The sequence below is a fragment of the Cyanistes caeruleus genome, chromosome 9 (assembly GCF_971803275.1).
Source record: "Cyanistes caeruleus chromosome 9, bCyaCae1.hap1.1, whole genome shotgun sequence".
Classification (NCBI taxonomy): domain Eukaryota; kingdom Metazoa; phylum Chordata; class Aves; order Passeriformes; family Paridae; genus Cyanistes; species Cyanistes caeruleus.
Window position 1 is genome coordinate 14,894,240 of NC_141709.1, and position 16,556 is coordinate 14,910,795.

Genomic DNA, 16,556 nt, shown 5'->3' on the forward strand with positions numbered 1-16,556 from the left:
TTCAATTTGAATGCCATTTATTATTCAATAGAGAGTTGCTCATTCTCAAAAACCAAGGAGTAACATATAGGGGAAACATAACAGACCAAACAGAGAAGGATATTTCTCCCAAATTATAATTTTGCATCAACATGGATTGCAATAAATGGATCTTCAGCATCGGTATTAATCTGGAAATTAGCCATTCCATCACCAGAAACAAACACTTGCTTTCCAGTACATTTGTTGTTTTCCTTTTGTCCGGAAATAACATCACAATAGGTACCAGCAGGCAGTCCAGTTTGCAGATTGACGCTCATATTCCTATGGGAAAATAAACACTATTTATGCATTGTCTTTAAAGTATTATTTTAATATTTCAAATTGTGTGTAAGATTTCCCAACCTGATCTTACTCCCGTATTTGAAGGGCATTGTAAATAATGAGCTTTCTGTTCCCACCCCTCTAACACTCCCATTTTAGCTCCCTGGACCAAGCATGCTCAAACAACTCAGGTTGGATTGCAGACAAGGGATGCTATTCTCTCTGGGGACACTATTTCTGCCACTGACTTACCAGTCATCATTATTGAAGATGATGAAGCCTTTATTACCACGGCCAAAAGCCACTTGATTGCTGCCATTGTCCCACCAGTTGGAGAAAGGCTCACCATCCACCACGTTACGGAAGATAACCATGTTCCTGAAAACACAAGCAATGTCTGTCACTGCACCTGCAGCAGCTCTAAAGCCACGTGGAGCAGGAAGCAGAAGCAAGCGCTTTTACATCTTGTTTCTGCCCAGTGCCCTACCTGATCTGACGCCAGCGATGTTCACAAACCCAGTCGTTGCCGCAGGTCGTGTCCTCGTTGATTGTAACAGGCTTTGTGGAGCCATCCGCGTTACTTGGGGGCCCAACCCAGTCATTGATATCCTGTCATTAAAAAGACAGCTTTATCTCTTCTGACTGAAAATGCAGAGAGCCCCTCTGGAGAGCAAAGCCAGAGGGAGCATCACAGTTCCACTGGCTACATCCAGCATGGCACAGGGAAATCACCTGACAAACTGAAATGCACTGCACTACTTCTCTGGCCCTCTTCTAACCCTTTATCCCCATGGATGGGTCTTCAGCATTAATAGCTCACCTTTCCATTTTCAAAATATCTTGGCCAGCGGAAACTTGACATCACACGGGTGAACCCGTACGGGTGAGCAAGCATGAAACCAGACGCCATTTTATAGAGCCTGTTTGGTGGACAAACAAGGAGTGAGACATGGAAGGAGGAACCTGCCAGAGAACACACAGACAAACAAGCAAAAGCAAGAAGCATCGCCCAGACAAGAGCAATCCCGTACCTGGCATCCCAGAAGGTGAGAATAGAAGCTCCACCAGCCCCGTGTCCTCTCTGGTTGTCGTGGTTATCCACAAAGACCAGGGCTCTGTCGGAAGGCACAAAGCCCCAGCCTTCTCCCCAGTTCCTAAACAAAAACACAGACTTGAAGCTACCCTGTCAATTGGTGTATCCAGTGAATCCTGGGTAAGTTGCAGCATCTTCACCCTTACTTTAAGTAGGCCATCTTTTCTCCGTTCCACTTGCGGATCACTGTCCCCAGCTTGGCACCGTATTTGAATTCTGTCACTCGGCCATTTCCAAAGTATTCGCTGCCTTTGATGGGCTCTCCACCCAAGTCAATTACCTGGTACAGGAAAGCAAACCTGCATCCCTTCTTGTCTTACAAATACCAACAATGCAAAGTACAAAACTCAGCATGACTTCTTGCTTTACATTGAGAAGAAATTATTTATGTAGCTGTGCTGTGTAGATCAGCACAAAGTCAGTATAAGACATGAGAGACACAAATAAAAACATGAAAGAAGAAAGGTAAATTTGATTGACAATCTGTTGTGGAGGCATTTTTAAGAATCAAAACTACCTATGTCTGCAGGGCTCCTCTAAGTAAATCGTGAGCTCCTTCTAGGGTAAATTGGATGAAGATGTATTGTTGTTCCTCTGAAGGAGGAGGCAAAAAAGATACAAAAGACAAAGGCAAACATAAATGAAAAAACGTGAAGATTACCTCCTGGTATATGAAAGGTTTAGTTCCTTCAGAAAACCATCGAGTATTTAGATTATTCAGCTTGTCCAGAAATGCTTTTATGTCCCCAGGCCACATGTGCTTGGCAGCATCAAGTCGGAATCCTGCTACACCAATGTCAATGAGATAGTTCAGGTACTCTGCAATCTTTGAGCGCACATAGTCCTTCTCCAAGGCCAGATCCAGGAGGCCGCTCAAGCGGCAGTCCCGGACCTATGCAACAGAAAAGAAAATAATAAAGATATCTGTGTATTACACCAAAGGAGGAGTGGAGGTGGGGTAGTAGTTAATGATGTTGTATTGGACTGGGAAGAAGGAAGGGAGTGATATCCAGAGTAAAGGCTTTTGTCTTTACAAGTCTCCATTGCACATGATAAAGCCCTACTGTCCTGAAGACAGCTCAACGCCTGCCTTCCAATGGGAAGTGGTGAATAAATTCTTGTCTTACTTTGCCTATATGTGTGGTTTTCTTTTTACCTATTAAATTGTCTTTATCTCAATCCATGAGTTTTCTCGGTTTTACTCTTCCAATTCTCTGCCCCATCCCACTGAAAGCAGGAGGCTGAGTGGTGTTCAGCTGCTGGCTGAGTTAAACCACAAATCCTCTTTGGTGCCCAGCATAGGACTCAAAGGGTTTGAATTACCGATGGCTATGATTAACGTGCTCGATGGAATTTATAGCTGTTATTGCTGTTTGGCTAACAGGTGACAGGCTCCTGTGCTTGCCGTGGGGCTCGCTGGGCTCACTGTGCACTCGAGCCCAGGGCTGATGAGTGGCTCTTTGTGCTGCGGCTGCAGCTGCAGCCCGTGCTGCTGATCCGCTCCCTCCGGGCCGGTCTGATCCCGGCGCTGCCCATGGCCTGGGCTGGCACCTGGCGCTGCTGCTCCTGTGCCGCTGTCCCGGACACGCTGCAGCTCCGCTGTGCGCTCGAGCCACAGGGACGGTGCCCTGGGGTGGCTCCACGGTGGCACAGGTACGTCTGGGACAGTTTCTGGCCACGGAAAAGTCCACAGCGGAGCGGGCACGTCTGGAAGTGCCCGTGGCCGGGGCTGTCCGTGCCACAGCAGGGGCAGCCCTGAAGGCTCGGGGCCCAAGGACAGGCCCGTGCTGCAGCAGGTACAGCTTGAAGCACCGGGGGCCGCTCATGAGGCCGTGCTGGAGCACCTGGAAGTGCGTGGCCATGGATAAACCCCCAGCGGAGCAGGAACACCCTGCAGGGCCTGCAGCCGGGCCGAGGCTCTGTTGGGCGGGTTTGCTTTCTGAGGGGACGGCGGCTGTGGGTGAGGCCGTGCTGCAGCAGATCTGTCTCTGAGGCACTGAGGCCCATGGACAGGGCCGTGCTGCAGCAGATCTGTCTCTGAGGCACTGAGGCCCATGGACAGGGCCGTGCTGCAGCAGATCTGTCTCTGAGGGCACTGAGGCCCATGGACAGGGCCGTGCTGCAGCAGATCTGTCTCTGAGGGCACTGAGGCCCATGGACAGGGCCGTGCTGCAGCAGATCTGTCTCTGAGGGCACTGAGGCCCATGGACAGGGCCGTGCTGCAGCAGATCTGTCTCAGAGGCACTGAGGCCCATGGACAGGGCCGTGCTGCAGCAGATCTGTCTCAGAGGCACTGAGGCCCATGGACAGGGCCGTGCTGCAGCAGATCTGTCTCAGAGGCACTGAGGCCCATGGACAGGGCCGTGCTGGAACAGCCGCCCCTCAGAGCCCCTGTGGCTGTGGATAAATCCATGGAGCCGCAGGTGTGTTCCTGAAGAGCCCGTGGCTCACAGAAATGCCTGCACTTGGGGCACGTACAGCCCTGAGGAACTGCAGTCCCTGGGTAAACCCGAGCCAGAGCAGGGGAAAGGGGAGGAGTTCATTACAACATTAATCATGAGGGTCTAGTCCAAAGGAATGGGGAGTGGAAATAGCTTTAAATTGTAATCCAGGATTTGAGATGTGTGTTTTAGGGATTAACATAGCAGAAGCCACCTGAACCAATGAAGGACAAGCCTTACATGAAGCAGTGCAAGTGCAGAAACATTATGATGTATTGTTGCAAAGTGGCTGAAGGGAGAGCTTGAGAAAGGGCTGTTACATATTCTAACTAGAAAAACCAGGAAGCTGTGTAACCACTGCACCACCTTGCACTGCTGTCAGTTTTCCAAGGGGGCTCCATATCATAATCAACTGATTTTATAAGCTATAAAAATGAGCTCATAGACTGAGCTGAGTACACTGAGCTCAGTTCAGAAGCAAACATCTGCACATAGGTTCTTGATTTCTCAGTACTTAGAATATTTTGCGCCACACGTACCTATGGACACTACTTCATTCACTTGACAACTTCCTAAGCACAGGTTTTGTGAAGCACTACACCATTTGATTTTACTGTAGAGTTAAAAGAACATGTCAAAAGAAAAAAAAAGTAAAAAGATTTGAAAATTTTGCCAAGGGAAGTTACCTGATATATATCACCATAATTTTCAATTTCTCCACTTGCAGAGTGACATTTGCCATCATTGAAATCCCAGCCAGAGTATGGTACAGCTGGAAAATCTCTGTTTCCAGCATTAAAATAGCTTCCACAGGTAGAATGTGTGCCTGAACCACCTGCAGCCCCACACATGTGGTTGACGACAGCATCCACATAGATACGAACCTGGAAAAGCAATATGTGCATTTCAGTACGTTTTGAAGCAAACGTGAAGTGATAGCCAAGGCTTTACCAAATCACTATTAAGTTGATTTTTTTTTCCTTTCAGTTTTTTCTCAGTTTACACTTCCTTTGAGGACAGCAACACCTGCCCTCAGTTTATACAGCACTTCTTGCTGTATCAGACACAGATTTTCAAGGCACTTACTCCAACATTGTTGCATCTGGTCACCATGTCTCTGAATTCCTCTTCATTTCCTGATCGAGTACAGAGCTTGTAGCTAATGGGCTGGTATCTTTCCCACCAGGGTCTGTTCGGGTTAGTAATAACAATGTTTTCATTTGGAGGCGAAACCTGCAGATGAAATTACGTACTTTGATAAGAAATCAAATGGTTTTATTTCAGCATTTTAAGGGCAAAAATCTGCACTCAGGACCTCTGCCCTCAGGAAGCTCAGTACCCAACCCAGTCTCTCTCCCACAGCAGAAGTTCAGGTCTGTGAGATGTCTGTCTTGTACACTGGCAAGAAAGACATTTTGGTTTGTACCTGTGGGTTGCCCAAGTCAAGCATGGGCCTGCTTTCGAGGTCATGTGCATGGAAGGGCTGAAGCCACAGCCATTATTTTTACCTTTAATAGTGACAGCCTTAGGAATGCCAAACCTCGTTGCTTCCATACTTCCTTTTGAACAAGGTAAAGAGCTTTAACTTCTACTTAGCTTTCAGGGGAAGCTTTTCAGAGGAAAGCATGCCCCTTTGTAACTGATCTGGTAGAGGTACACCATCATTCACTGGTCCTGCAGGGTTAGGGTTGCTTCTAAAAGCAATTACTTCCAGCCCTCCCTCCTCAGCAGCAGAGTTACTGGGAGATGACTGTCTCCAGCATTTTGACTAATTAATCAAATATTACAATGCCATTTTCCTACCACTCAGGAAACAACTCACCTGAACACCTCCAAATCCATTAGGAGCTAAGTAGCGTTCACACTCCTGAGCAATATCCTGCCAGCGCCATTCAAAGAGATGCACAATAGATGTTCTCTTTGGGAGAGTGTTGGGGTTGTACTGCCCCCAGCAGAGCCCTGCAGCTGCGAGGAGGAGGAGGATGACTTGCATGGTGCCTTCAGTGTAAGGCTGTGGTCTCTTCACTTGCTATTTATGTGCCTGCAAGATGAGAAAGTTCCTGTAGCAGGTGTCGAAATTCACATGGATCAATGCTATCAGTTATTATTTAGATAGCTAGCTCAATATCATTCCTTTGGTTTGTTTTTTCTCCTGGATTACCCAACAGCTGAAGATAAAATACCTTTTCACAATGATTATACGCCATCATAAACCAAGAGGTCCGTAAGCAGTGCACCCAAATCCAGAACTGCACTCTTTCCAATCACACAAACAAAGATACTTTAGCAAGAGTATTCCAAAACATAACATGCAGACCCTCAAAGTGGTGTCTGGAAGGAAAAAGGAGTGGGAGGTGATTGAAAGATGACTGGAAATCTAACACCATTAGGAGAATGAATAGGTTTGACAGCATTCAGAAGTGCCTTGCCCTCAGGATTAGACTGAGTTCAGACCAGGATATGAACAACTGCTGTGGTTTGCCACTGGCCCAATGCCAGGCACCCTCGAGAGTTGCTTGCTCAAACTCCTCTGCTACAGCTGGGCTGTGGAGAGGGAAAGAAAAAAACTAACAAAGGGCTCATGAGTGAGACAAGGACCAGGAAAAAAACATTTCAAGGGCAAAATAAGTTCAACTTGAGGTTGCAAAGTGAATTTTATTACCAACAGAATCAGAGAAGTAAAATAAGCCCTTAAAACACTGTTCTCCCCCAGCCCTTCCCCCATTCCCACAGACAGTGCAGGGAGACCCAGCGTGGGGGTTTGGTCAGTTCATCACTGAGGTTCTCTGCTGCTGCTCTGGGAGAGGAGCTCTTCCCCTGTGGACCGTGGGGTGCCTCCCATGGGAGACAGTTCTCCATGAACTTCTTCAGCACAGGTGCACTCTGCAGCATCTGCTGCAGCCTCAGTCCTTCCCATGGCAGACAGCCCTCCCAAAACTGCTGCGATGTTCCCACGGGCTGTTCCCACGGGCTGCGGTCCTCCAAGGACAGGCTGCTCCAGCCTGGCAGCAAAGGCCCCCTCTCTCCATTGGGTCTCCAACTGGATCACAGCCTCCTCCAGGCATCTACCTGCTCCTCCTGCACAAGCTGTGGGTGGATCTCTGCATCCCTCATGGATCTCCATGGGCTGCAGGTGGATCTCTGCATCCCCTGTGGATCTCCGTGGGCTGCAGGTGGATCTCTGCATCCCTCGTGGATCTCCATGGGCTGCAGGTGGATCTCTGCATCCCTCGTGGATCTCCATGGGCTGCAGGCAGATCTCTTCATCCCCCATGGATCTCCATGGGCTGCGGGTGGATCTCTGCATCCCTGTAGATCCCCACGGGATATGAGTGGATCTCTTCATCCCCCATGGATCCCTATGGGCTGTGAGTGGATCTCTGTGTCCCTGTAGATCCCAATGGGCTGCAGGGGCACAGCTGCTTCACCATGGTCATCACCACGGCCTCCAGAGGAAGCTCAGCTCTGGCACCTGGAGCATCTCCTCTCCCTCCTTCTGCACTGACCTTGGTGTCTCCACATTGTTTCCCTCACATGTTCTCACTTTCTCTTCTTTTCTGATTAGAAGAAAAACCATGTGACTTTGTTTTGATTTTCTTTAAAATAAGTCATCACAGAGACATTACCTCTCTCATTGTCCCAGTTTTGGCCAGCAGCATGTCCATCTTCAGAGCCATCAGGGACTGGCTCTGCTGGACATGGTGGAAGTTTGCAGCAGCTTCCCACAGGAGCCACCCTGGTCCTCTACCTAAAACCAGGCAAAAACAATGCAACACAATGTTTAATCAGTAACAGATTTATCACACAAGAGGTTGTGGGTCTTCACCAGGTGAATCCCACTGGAACTAGGAACTGACACCTTCTTACACCTAATGTTTCTCTGGGGTCATTGCCCAGTCCCTGCTATGAACTGTGACAGGTTTTCTTCACATGGTCATGAAGAGCAGCTGATGGAAAGTGATCAGAGTTGCATTTGCATCTCCAGCAGAAACTTTGCATAAGATTTCATCTCATTTTAAGTGATCAATGATTCATCTGAGTCAAGGAACAAATTCCAAAATCAGATGCAAATGATAGGGCAGATGAGTTTTAGCTCCGGACATATAACTGAATTTGAATTCTAGAGCTGTTGTCCAAGTCCTTTCTTGCATTTCCTACAATTTCCTCCTTCAAAAAAAAGATCTTTGACTTTTCTTCATGAAATTATTTCAGGTCTTCATTTGGAAGTGATCAATAATTGACATTGATAAGATCAATGTCTCAGGGACAATCCTCCAAGAATTAACTTGAGTTGTATTAACAATAATACTCCAAGAGAATGCAAAGACTAGAAAATCACTGGCATTTGATGAATACCTGTGAAGAAAATAAAGTTCCAAAAAAATGTCACAGTTACTGAGGAGAAAAATATCAGTGCACTTCTTATCTGTACTGCCTCTGGTGTGTTCTTTCTAAAACTAGCCATACCAGCGTGTCACATGTGTCCTTCTCTTTCCCAGATTTGGTCTTCAAGGACAAAACACTCAAGTAGGTCCCACTTTTCCACCTGTTCATTTTCATATTGCAGACCTTTAATAAGGTCTCTTTTTCCACTACTGCAATAAAATAGTAAATCACTGTAAATGACCTTGCCTACTCACTAACAGCAAGGAACCAGTGTGTGATTGCACCTTGTGATTACCAATTCAATTTAAACAGTCCCCCTCATTCCCCAATATCACTGAGAGAAACCAGCATGCCTGAGGTTAATTTTTACATCAACATTCCCTATGGAGTCCCATTGAGGTGATGGAATGTCACTGCATGACTTTCAGTTTCCAATTATATGTATTTTCTAGTGAAAAATATGCTGCTGTCAGCCAAGAACAGGATGGACCCATCCTCAATAACCCAATGCAATGGATGGCAATGCCAATGGGAAAGGGGGCACGGAGAACTCCCATGGCAGGCTCTGCAGGCTGTGACTGCTCAAGCAGGTTGCGAAAAAATGCTGACATAAAAGTCAGCACAAAGGGCTCATAGGTGGTCTTTATTTCAAACAACTGTGCCACTTGAGTGCATCACCTGAGAGTGTTAATTAAAAGGGTGTGAAGGCTCCTTGGTTTAGCCAGACCAGCATGGGGAAGGGCATACACACAGCTCAGCACGAAGGATTATACAAAGTGAGTAACTAACAAAAGTTTTCTGAAGGTAGCAATGGGCTTTAGCTGCTTTCAACCCACATATTGCTTTCTTACAACTGAGAGTGCCCACCATCCTAATGGTGAGTGCATTCCAGCCATCAGCAATTCATATCAAGTCAGCACTAGGGTAACAATGTGTGGCTTTGATTCGTACAGGCACAAGCTGACTGTGAACCAGGTAACACACGGACTCAAAGGATGCCACAGGCTGGAATAACTGACTGGCATGGACCAGCTTCTTCTGACTCTGGCTCCCATGTTTGTTTTGTCACAAAAAAGGGATAAACTTGATCTCAATGCCATTTTTTATTCACCAGATAGAAAGAATGTACAGACCAACAGAAGAAGTACATCTTCAACTGATATAACTTTTTATCAACTTGAATGTGACATGTTTCAGCACAAAGGGGTCTTCTCTTGGTTTATGGATAGCCTGTCGATTCCCAATCCTGCTTGCCCCTAAAGAGAACTACATTTCCACTTATGCACAGAACAGCGTGATTTTAAATTTAATAATGTCAATCTTCTCCTTCCATTTTTTATTAGTACCTTAACTGAATAAATTGCACTTCCAAATGCACAGATATATAGCACCACCCCCAGATCTGCATTGGCACCACCAGTTCTCTGTACAGCAGCTGTTCACTATTTCATTAGTGTTACAGCTAACACACTTTGCTCAGTCTTGGCTCATGCAGTGTGGAGAGCCAGGACATTCGGCACATCTGTCTGCTGTTAACAAAGATACAGAGGAGAAGGAAGAGCACATGCACAACACATCTGGTTACAATTTAGCATCAACATGAATGGCAATGAATGGGTCTTCATCTTCATTCCCAATCAGGAAATTAGCCATGCCATCAGCAGCAACATGAACTTCAACTGCTGTACAGAAGTCACCTTCCTTTTGCCCAGAAATGACATCACAGTAAGTGCCAGCAGGCAGACCGGTCTGCAGAGATACATTCAAGGACCTTTGGAAAAGAACAAAGTGCTGTAAGCATTATGAGGACTCTAAAATGCTCTTTAGATGATACTGGAGACATCAGATGTTAGATAATTCTGGAGTTATCCTCTATCCCTTCTCTGGACACTGCAGAATCTATTCAATCACTACATACTTCAAGCTCCTCATCACCACAATCTACAGCTAATTATTAGAGCCCCGACATACTCCCGTTCTCGTATCTCATTCTTGCATAAAAGAGTCCAATACAGTTTTTAAAACTGTCACATTTGGAACATATTCCCAAATTTACAAGTTCCCTCACTTCTATAAAATTAGACTTTGCTGGCTGACCAGGCCCAGTGACACAGCCAGCTTCAGGACTGGGAAATAGTAAAAGGCCTGAACTGCCAAGAGTGAAGAGTGTCTATGCTAAATATAAATTGTCAACAACTGGGGCATCCATTAGAAGTATCTATTCAAGCTAACAACACCTGTAAAGGTTTCATTACTAACTAGAATTTTTAAATGCATATTTAATAAATAATAATTTATTTTTAATTGTAATAAATTATAATTTATTTCCCTCCTACTCACCAGTCATCATTATTGAAGATGATGAAGCCTTTATTACCACGGCCAAAAGCCACTTGATTGCTGCCATTGTCCCACCAGTTGGAGAAAGGCTCACCATCCACCACGTTACGGAAGATAACCATGTTCCTGAAAACACAAGCAATGTCTGTCACTGCACCTGCAGCAGCTCTAAAGCCACGTGGAGCAGGAAGCAGAAGCAAGCGCTTTTACATCTTGTTTCTGCCCAGTGCCCTACCTGATCTGACGCCAGCGATGTTCACAAACCCAGTCGTTGCCGCAGGTCGTGTCCTCGTTGATTGTAACAGGCTTTGTGGAGCCATCCGCGTTACTTGGGGGCCCAACCCAGTCATTGATATCCTGTCATTAAAAAGACAGCTTTATCTCTTCTGACTGAAAATGCAGAGAGCCCCTCTGGAGAGCAAAGCCAGAGGGAGCATCACAGTTCCACTGGCTACATCCAGCATGGCACAGGGAAATCACCTGACAAACTGAAATGCACTGCACTACTTCTCTGGCCCTCTTCTAACCCTTTATCCCCATGGATGGGTCTTCAGCATTAATAGCTCACCTTTCCATTTTCAAAATATCTTGGCCAGCGGAAACTTGACATCACACGGGTGAACCCGTACGGGTGGGCAAGCATGAAACCAGATGCCATTTTATAGAGCCTGTTTGTTGGACAAACAAGGAGTGAGACATGGAAGGAGGAACCTGCCAGAGAACACACAGACAAACAAGCAAAAGCAAGAAGCATCGCCCAGACAAGAGCAATCCCGTACCTGGCATCCCAGAAGGTGAGAATAGAAGCTCCACCAGCCCCGTGTCCTCTCTGGTTGTCGTGGTTATCCACAAAGACCAGGGCTCTGTCGGAAGGCACAAAGCCCCAGCCTTCTCCCCAGTTCCTAAACAAAAGCACAGACTTGAAGCTACCCTGTCAATTGGTGTATCCAGTGAATCCTGGGTAAGTTGCAGCATCTTCACCCTTACTTTAAGTAGGCCATCTTTTCTCCGTTCCACTTGCGGATCACTGTCCCCAGCTTGGCACCGTATTTGAATTCTGTCACTCGGCCATTTCCAAAGTATTCGCTGCCTTTGATGGGCTCTCCACCCAAGTCAATTACCTGGTACAGGAAAGACAGAGCATTGCTTTCTACTCAAAAACTGAACAAATAAAAAATATTGCTTTAGACATTGCTTCATTTAAGGGGACAGTACTTGAGCTAATTATGTTATTTGGCTTTCTTGCAAAACTGTATGTAAGGCTATTTTCTCCTTTTAGCTTAGCCCAGCTGTGAATCTCATTTCCATCTCTATCCTCTATCTCCTTACCCCAACTGATCACTTACCCATGATTAAGGCTTGGGCTGCACTCATTTTATATTTAGCATGGTCACCTGTGTCTCTGCTTCCAGCAGTTGTGCTGCATCCTCTTAATATGTGAGTTAAAGAATGCTTCTATTTGCCTAGACTTTGCAGGCAAGATCCTAATTTAATAAAATGTGTGCAGCACATTTAGATTCTGTTGAAACCAACACTTACCTCTTTCTTCCAATTTGTTATTCAAATGTAAAACAAAAATTGTGAATATCAAGTAATAGTTGTTATGCCATTGGAAAATAAAGTTTCAGACCACAATCAACACTTTTGTCTTCTGTTGCTATTTATTATCCAGAATTTAAAATTCAGGAAATGAAATCTCTTTTTTAAACGAACAGAATTTTTACACTAACTTCAATGTAGTAAATTTCATCTCAATAAAATTTCCAGGTTGCCTAATTCCAGAAGGTCCAAAACAAGTGGGGCATTTTGCACATCAAGTACCAGTTATGGGCAGATTAGCTATTTGTTAATTATGATTGAGGATGGTATTGAGGATGATTTCTGTAGATGTGCTTGGGCTCAGCCCATGCAAAGCACTGCCATGTGTGACCAAGTCTGTACTGGGCCTGCAAGAAATATGTTTGTGAAGTAAAAATTTAAAAAAATAGAGATTACCTCCTGGTAAATGAAAGGTTTAGTTCCTGCAGGAAACCATTGAGTATTTAGATCTTTCAGCTTGTCTAAAATCGCCTTGACATCCGCAGGCCACATGTGCTTGGCAGCATCGATCCGGAACCCTGCTACGCCGATGGCAATGAGATGGTTCAGGTACTCGGCAATCCTGGAGCGCACGTAGTCCTTCCCCAGGGCCAGGTCCAGCAGGCTGAGCAGGCGGCAGTCCCGGACCTGGCCAAGAATCCTCAAATCAAACACTTTCCACCTAATGAACTTCATGTAGCGTTCTACACTTTTGTGTTTTGAATGTTCTTTATGATATCAAACAAAACCTTCAGTAGCCTTTGTTCCCCATGCACATCTTTCCCCTCTTTTTTGAAATTAAGCCCAAGGAAAACTTTCAAATTACAATAAAAGGCAAATAGTATCTTCGATCTTTATAACACATAAATAGATTTTATGAGCTTTAAACTGTCTTAATTAATTACCTAAGCACATTTGTCTGAATCTGAAACTGATCCATTGTCTCAAGTACAGCTATCCCTTTAAGAATTGGTGCTCCTGATAGCAACACTAACCTCTGCTATTAATTTGGATGGCTTTCTGTGAGTCTTTGTTATATTCCTTTTAAAAAAGTCTCACTGTAACTGAGAGCAAAGAAATCACAGCACGGGAACAGATGTACATGAAAACTATAGTTGTAGGTTTACCTGAGATATATCATGATAATTCTCAATGTTTCCACTTCTAGATTTACATTTATGATCATTAAAGTCCCAGGCAGAATAGGGCACAGCTGGGAAGTCTTCGGTCTTTGCATTGAAATCGCTTCCACAAGTAGCGCGGTCACCAGCCCCAGCATTAGCTCCACACATGTGGTTGATTACTGCATCCACATAAATGTGCACCTAGAGAACAGTTTCCACATAACAATTTGAAAAAGCTACTTCTCACAGCACCACTAATTAATGTTCTCTCTCCCATACCTCCTGCCCTCTCCCCCTATTTCTGCTTGCTTGCTTAACCCAACATTTTATTCAATTTTTTATTTTTTTTGTTAGCATACAGCAAGGGTGATAAAACATGCAGCTCAAGACACAGGCAGGTAACACTGCATTCATTTTTTTAAATGGCAGAATCACTGCTTGGCTATATTCTTCCATTGTAAACACCAGAAGATTTCAAAAGTACTTACTCCAACGTTGTTGCACCTGGTCACCATGTCTCTAAATTCAGTTTCATTTCCAGATCTTGTGCACAGCTTGTAGCTGACAGGCTGGTATCGTTCCCACCACGGTTGCTGGGGGTCAGTAATGATAACATTTTCATTTGGAGGTGAAATCTGTGAATAAAACAATAGCACTTAGTAACAGGATACTGCTAAAGGTTAATTTGTTTGCCTAGTATTTTTAGAAGAAAAACTTAGATCCTCAGTATCCTCTGCTTACACTGTAGTAGGCTGGAAATAAAAGACCTAGGCCTGGCCTTCAACAGGTAGAAACACAGTATAAAAACTGGGTCCATGAACAGAGTGTCCTAATTATCTTCATGACTGCAAGATTTGAAAAGAAGCATCTGAACTTGAAGAAATAGGTCAGCAGAGGAAGTGACTACATAACAACTGGTGCAACATCCCACCTTTAAAATTGATCCAACTTCCCATTTTTGTAATGTTTTGGATGAACACATTCTTGACCTAATTCTTTGAAGCTTACAGGTGAGTTACACCTCCTTCTTTTACAGACTTTTCAGGATACTTTTTAGGCAACAAGCTTTGCTGCTACCTCCAAGTCTCTGGGCATAACCTGATCCAACCATTTCTCAGAGAGACCCCTACAGCCTCTTAACTGCCATGCCTTCCTGACCAGCTCAGCAAGTCATCATCTGAAAAAAACTTCCTTAGACCCTGCCACAGAATGGATTAAAAAGGTAAACAGGCATAGGCCACAGTCTGAGAAAGCAGTGTAAAATCAATCTGCTCTGTTTGCCTGGAAAGAAGGTTGCAAAGAAAAGATGATTATTTGAAAATTATGGGAAAGTTCTCACTCAGGCCAGCTTGCAATCTGTCGGGCTACAAGAGAGAGGCAGACTTCACACCAATTTTTCCTGCGCAATCTGACAGGTAAACTGAAATACTTTAATAAGTGGCTGTTCTCCTGCCATGCTGCCTCACCCAAGTGCCAGTACTGGTTCCACAGGAACATGTCTCTGTTGTTCAGACAGAACTGACTCACACAGGGACACCTTCACCAGAACCTGCGTTCAGTTCGCTTCCGCCTGCGCACACCAGGTTCCTGCAAAGAAGGGTCTCTTGGTGGTTTACTGTGACACTCTGCTCTACAGAGAGAAACCTGCTCGTTTGGGTGAACACAATTAGCAGCCTTTTCTACTTAATTATTTAAAACCTTCAGCACTTTTTTCTCTTTGGAAGCCATTTCTTCAGTCATAGTTTCATTTTATATTTATCTAGCTCTTAAGAGCTTCCTTTGATTTAAATAATATCAAGCAAATAAACATAGGTTACTCTTCATAGCAGTAAAAAAAGGATTTATCAAGTGATATGCAATTCTAATTCATCTAAATGTAATAGCAGAGACTGCAAAACATGCACTTTGGGGCAATGAAATAAATTCATGCTTACTTGATGACAGCTGAAGAATATATTTGTCAGCATTTACTACTTCCATTACCAATATCTATTTTTCTTGTTCAGTAGCTGTCCTTTGACAAATTGAACATTTTCAGTGAAAAAACAAATTATCATCTATGTAGCAATTTTACTACCTACTGATAGGAACAGACATACCTGAACACCTCCAAATCCATTAGGAGCTAAGTAGCGTTCACACTCCTGAGCAATATCCTGCCAGCGCCATTCAAAGAGATGCACAATAGATGTTCTCTTTGGGAGAGTGTTGGGGTTGTACTGCCCCCAGCAGAGCCCTGCAGTTAACAGCAGAAAATAGATCCCCATCTATTTGTGATCAGTTCTGCTCTTCTTACTAACTGTCCATGTTCCTGCAAGAGGGTAAAGTCCACATTAGAAAATACACATTTAAAGGTAAACTCATCTCTGGCATCATATTTATTTACTTGTCATTTTATATGAGAACTGGATTTTATCCAAACTATATCAAATTCCCATACTAACAGTAACTCTGTTTTCATGCAGTTAAAATTCAGATGTTGCCTAATGCAGGCTGCCACCAGAATACAAAAGTTGTGGTTTTATTAGTATAAAGCAGAAAAGTACTCCAAAGGGCAAAGAAACACTTACATAGATAGCAATGGACATTTTATTTCTCATTTTAATGTACATTATTATACATTCTTACTTATCCTTGAGAGGCATCTTTTTTACAAAATGGTGTTGCTACAACTTGAACATATTTGGACAAGACCTTGGAGAAGCAGCATATTTAAACCATGATTGGTTATGAAACCCCAGATATTCTGGAGGTTTCACATATGTGAGTCTGTCATTCACGATATGCACAACATCTCTCATTCAATCAACAGCCTAAAGCCTGGAAGATCTCTCAGATACAGAACTCATTAATTATAGTGACTCAAACCCAGAAATGCTACATGTCTGATCTCAGCACACCTGTTTGTGTGGAGATATTCTCCTTTTAAGAATGTGGGCAATGGCATGCAGATGTTAGAAGTGCTGTGGAGCTCCATAACCAAGACATCTGAGTGCCCAAGTACAGAGAGTTCTGCAAAAGGAGCTTTCCAGAAGCTTGAAATCAGCTACATCCCCTTCTGATGAGCTAGGTTAGGAACTGCATTTCCCAACCCATATCCTATTTGTAGGGGATGCCAATCCTATTAGGGACAAAGACAACAATCTTTGTCTCTTTTTCATCACTGTGAGAGATACAACATGTAACCAACCAGAAATGAAACAACTATCAAGGTATATGTTACTCTATTGAGAGCCCTATTTCGCACTCTTCACATTTAGAAGTTGATTTGGAGAGTCTGAGATACAAAGA

General features: G+C 44.3%; 2 protein-coding genes and 1 long non-coding RNA gene across 8 annotated transcripts in view; 1 reads left to right on the forward strand and 2 right to left on the reverse strand.

Annotated features, from left to right (window-relative positions):
- On the reverse strand, positions 1–6,270 carry LOC111932634 (pancreatic alpha-amylase). Its single transcript, XM_086901468.1, has 11 exons — positions 6,021–6,270; positions 5,660–5,878; positions 4,924–5,070; positions 4,524–4,721; positions 2,058–2,288; positions 1,543–1,676; positions 1,335–1,457; positions 1,124–1,223; positions 791–912; positions 556–681; positions 1–303 (listed from the first exon to the last, which is right to left on the reverse strand). Exons 2-11 carry the CDS (start codon positions 5,828–5,830, stop codon positions 114–116), a joined length of 1,542 nt encoding a protein of 513 aa, XP_086757594.1. The 5' UTR covers positions 5,831–5,878; positions 6,021–6,270; the 3' UTR covers positions 1–113.
- Positions 3,000–12,202, forward strand: LOC147651622 (uncharacterized). The gene is made up of 2 exons (XR_015290329.1): positions 3,000–7,010; positions 7,051–12,202. It is a non-coding gene; the product is annotated as an uncharacterized LOC147651622 (long non-coding RNA).
- LOC111932635 (pancreatic alpha-amylase-like) overlaps positions 9,308–16,556 on the reverse strand; it is a 9,667-nt gene continuing 2,418 nt past the window's right edge. For all 6 annotated transcript variants that reach the window (XM_086901471.1, XM_086901472.1, XM_086901470.1 and 3 more), the window contains exons 2-11: positions 15,365–15,576; positions 13,754–13,900; positions 13,269–13,466; positions 12,559–12,789; positions 11,551–11,684; positions 11,343–11,465; positions 11,132–11,231; positions 10,799–10,920; positions 10,564–10,689; positions 9,308–9,994 (exon numbers count right to left, since the gene is read on the reverse strand). In XM_086901471.1, the coding sequence (XP_086757597.1) occupies positions 9,805–9,994; positions 10,564–10,689; positions 10,799–10,920; positions 11,132–11,231; positions 11,343–11,465; positions 11,551–11,684; positions 12,559–12,789; positions 13,269–13,466; positions 13,754–13,900; positions 15,365–15,532 (1,539 nt within the window). In that variant the 5' untranslated portion in view covers positions 15,533–15,576 and the 3' untranslated portion in view covers positions 9,308–9,804. The remainder of the gene's footprint in view (positions 9,995–10,563; positions 10,690–10,798; positions 10,921–11,131; positions 11,232–11,342; positions 11,466–11,550; positions 11,685–12,558; positions 12,790–13,268; positions 13,467–13,753; positions 13,901–15,364; positions 15,577–16,556) is intronic.

Coding starts and splice junctions, on each gene's coding strand:
- LOC111932634 (XM_086901468.1), bottom strand. CDS start 5,830: ATGCAAGTCATCCTCCTCCTCCTCGCAGCTGCAGGGCTCTGCTGGGGG. Junction 2,289..4,523: donor ATTATGGTGATATATATCAG/GTAACTTCCCTT, acceptor TCTGTTGCATAG/GTCCGGGACTGCCGCTTGAG. Junction 304..555: donor ATCTTCAATAATGATGACTG/GTAAGTCAGTGG, acceptor ATTTTCCCATAG/GAATATGAGCGTCAATCTGC.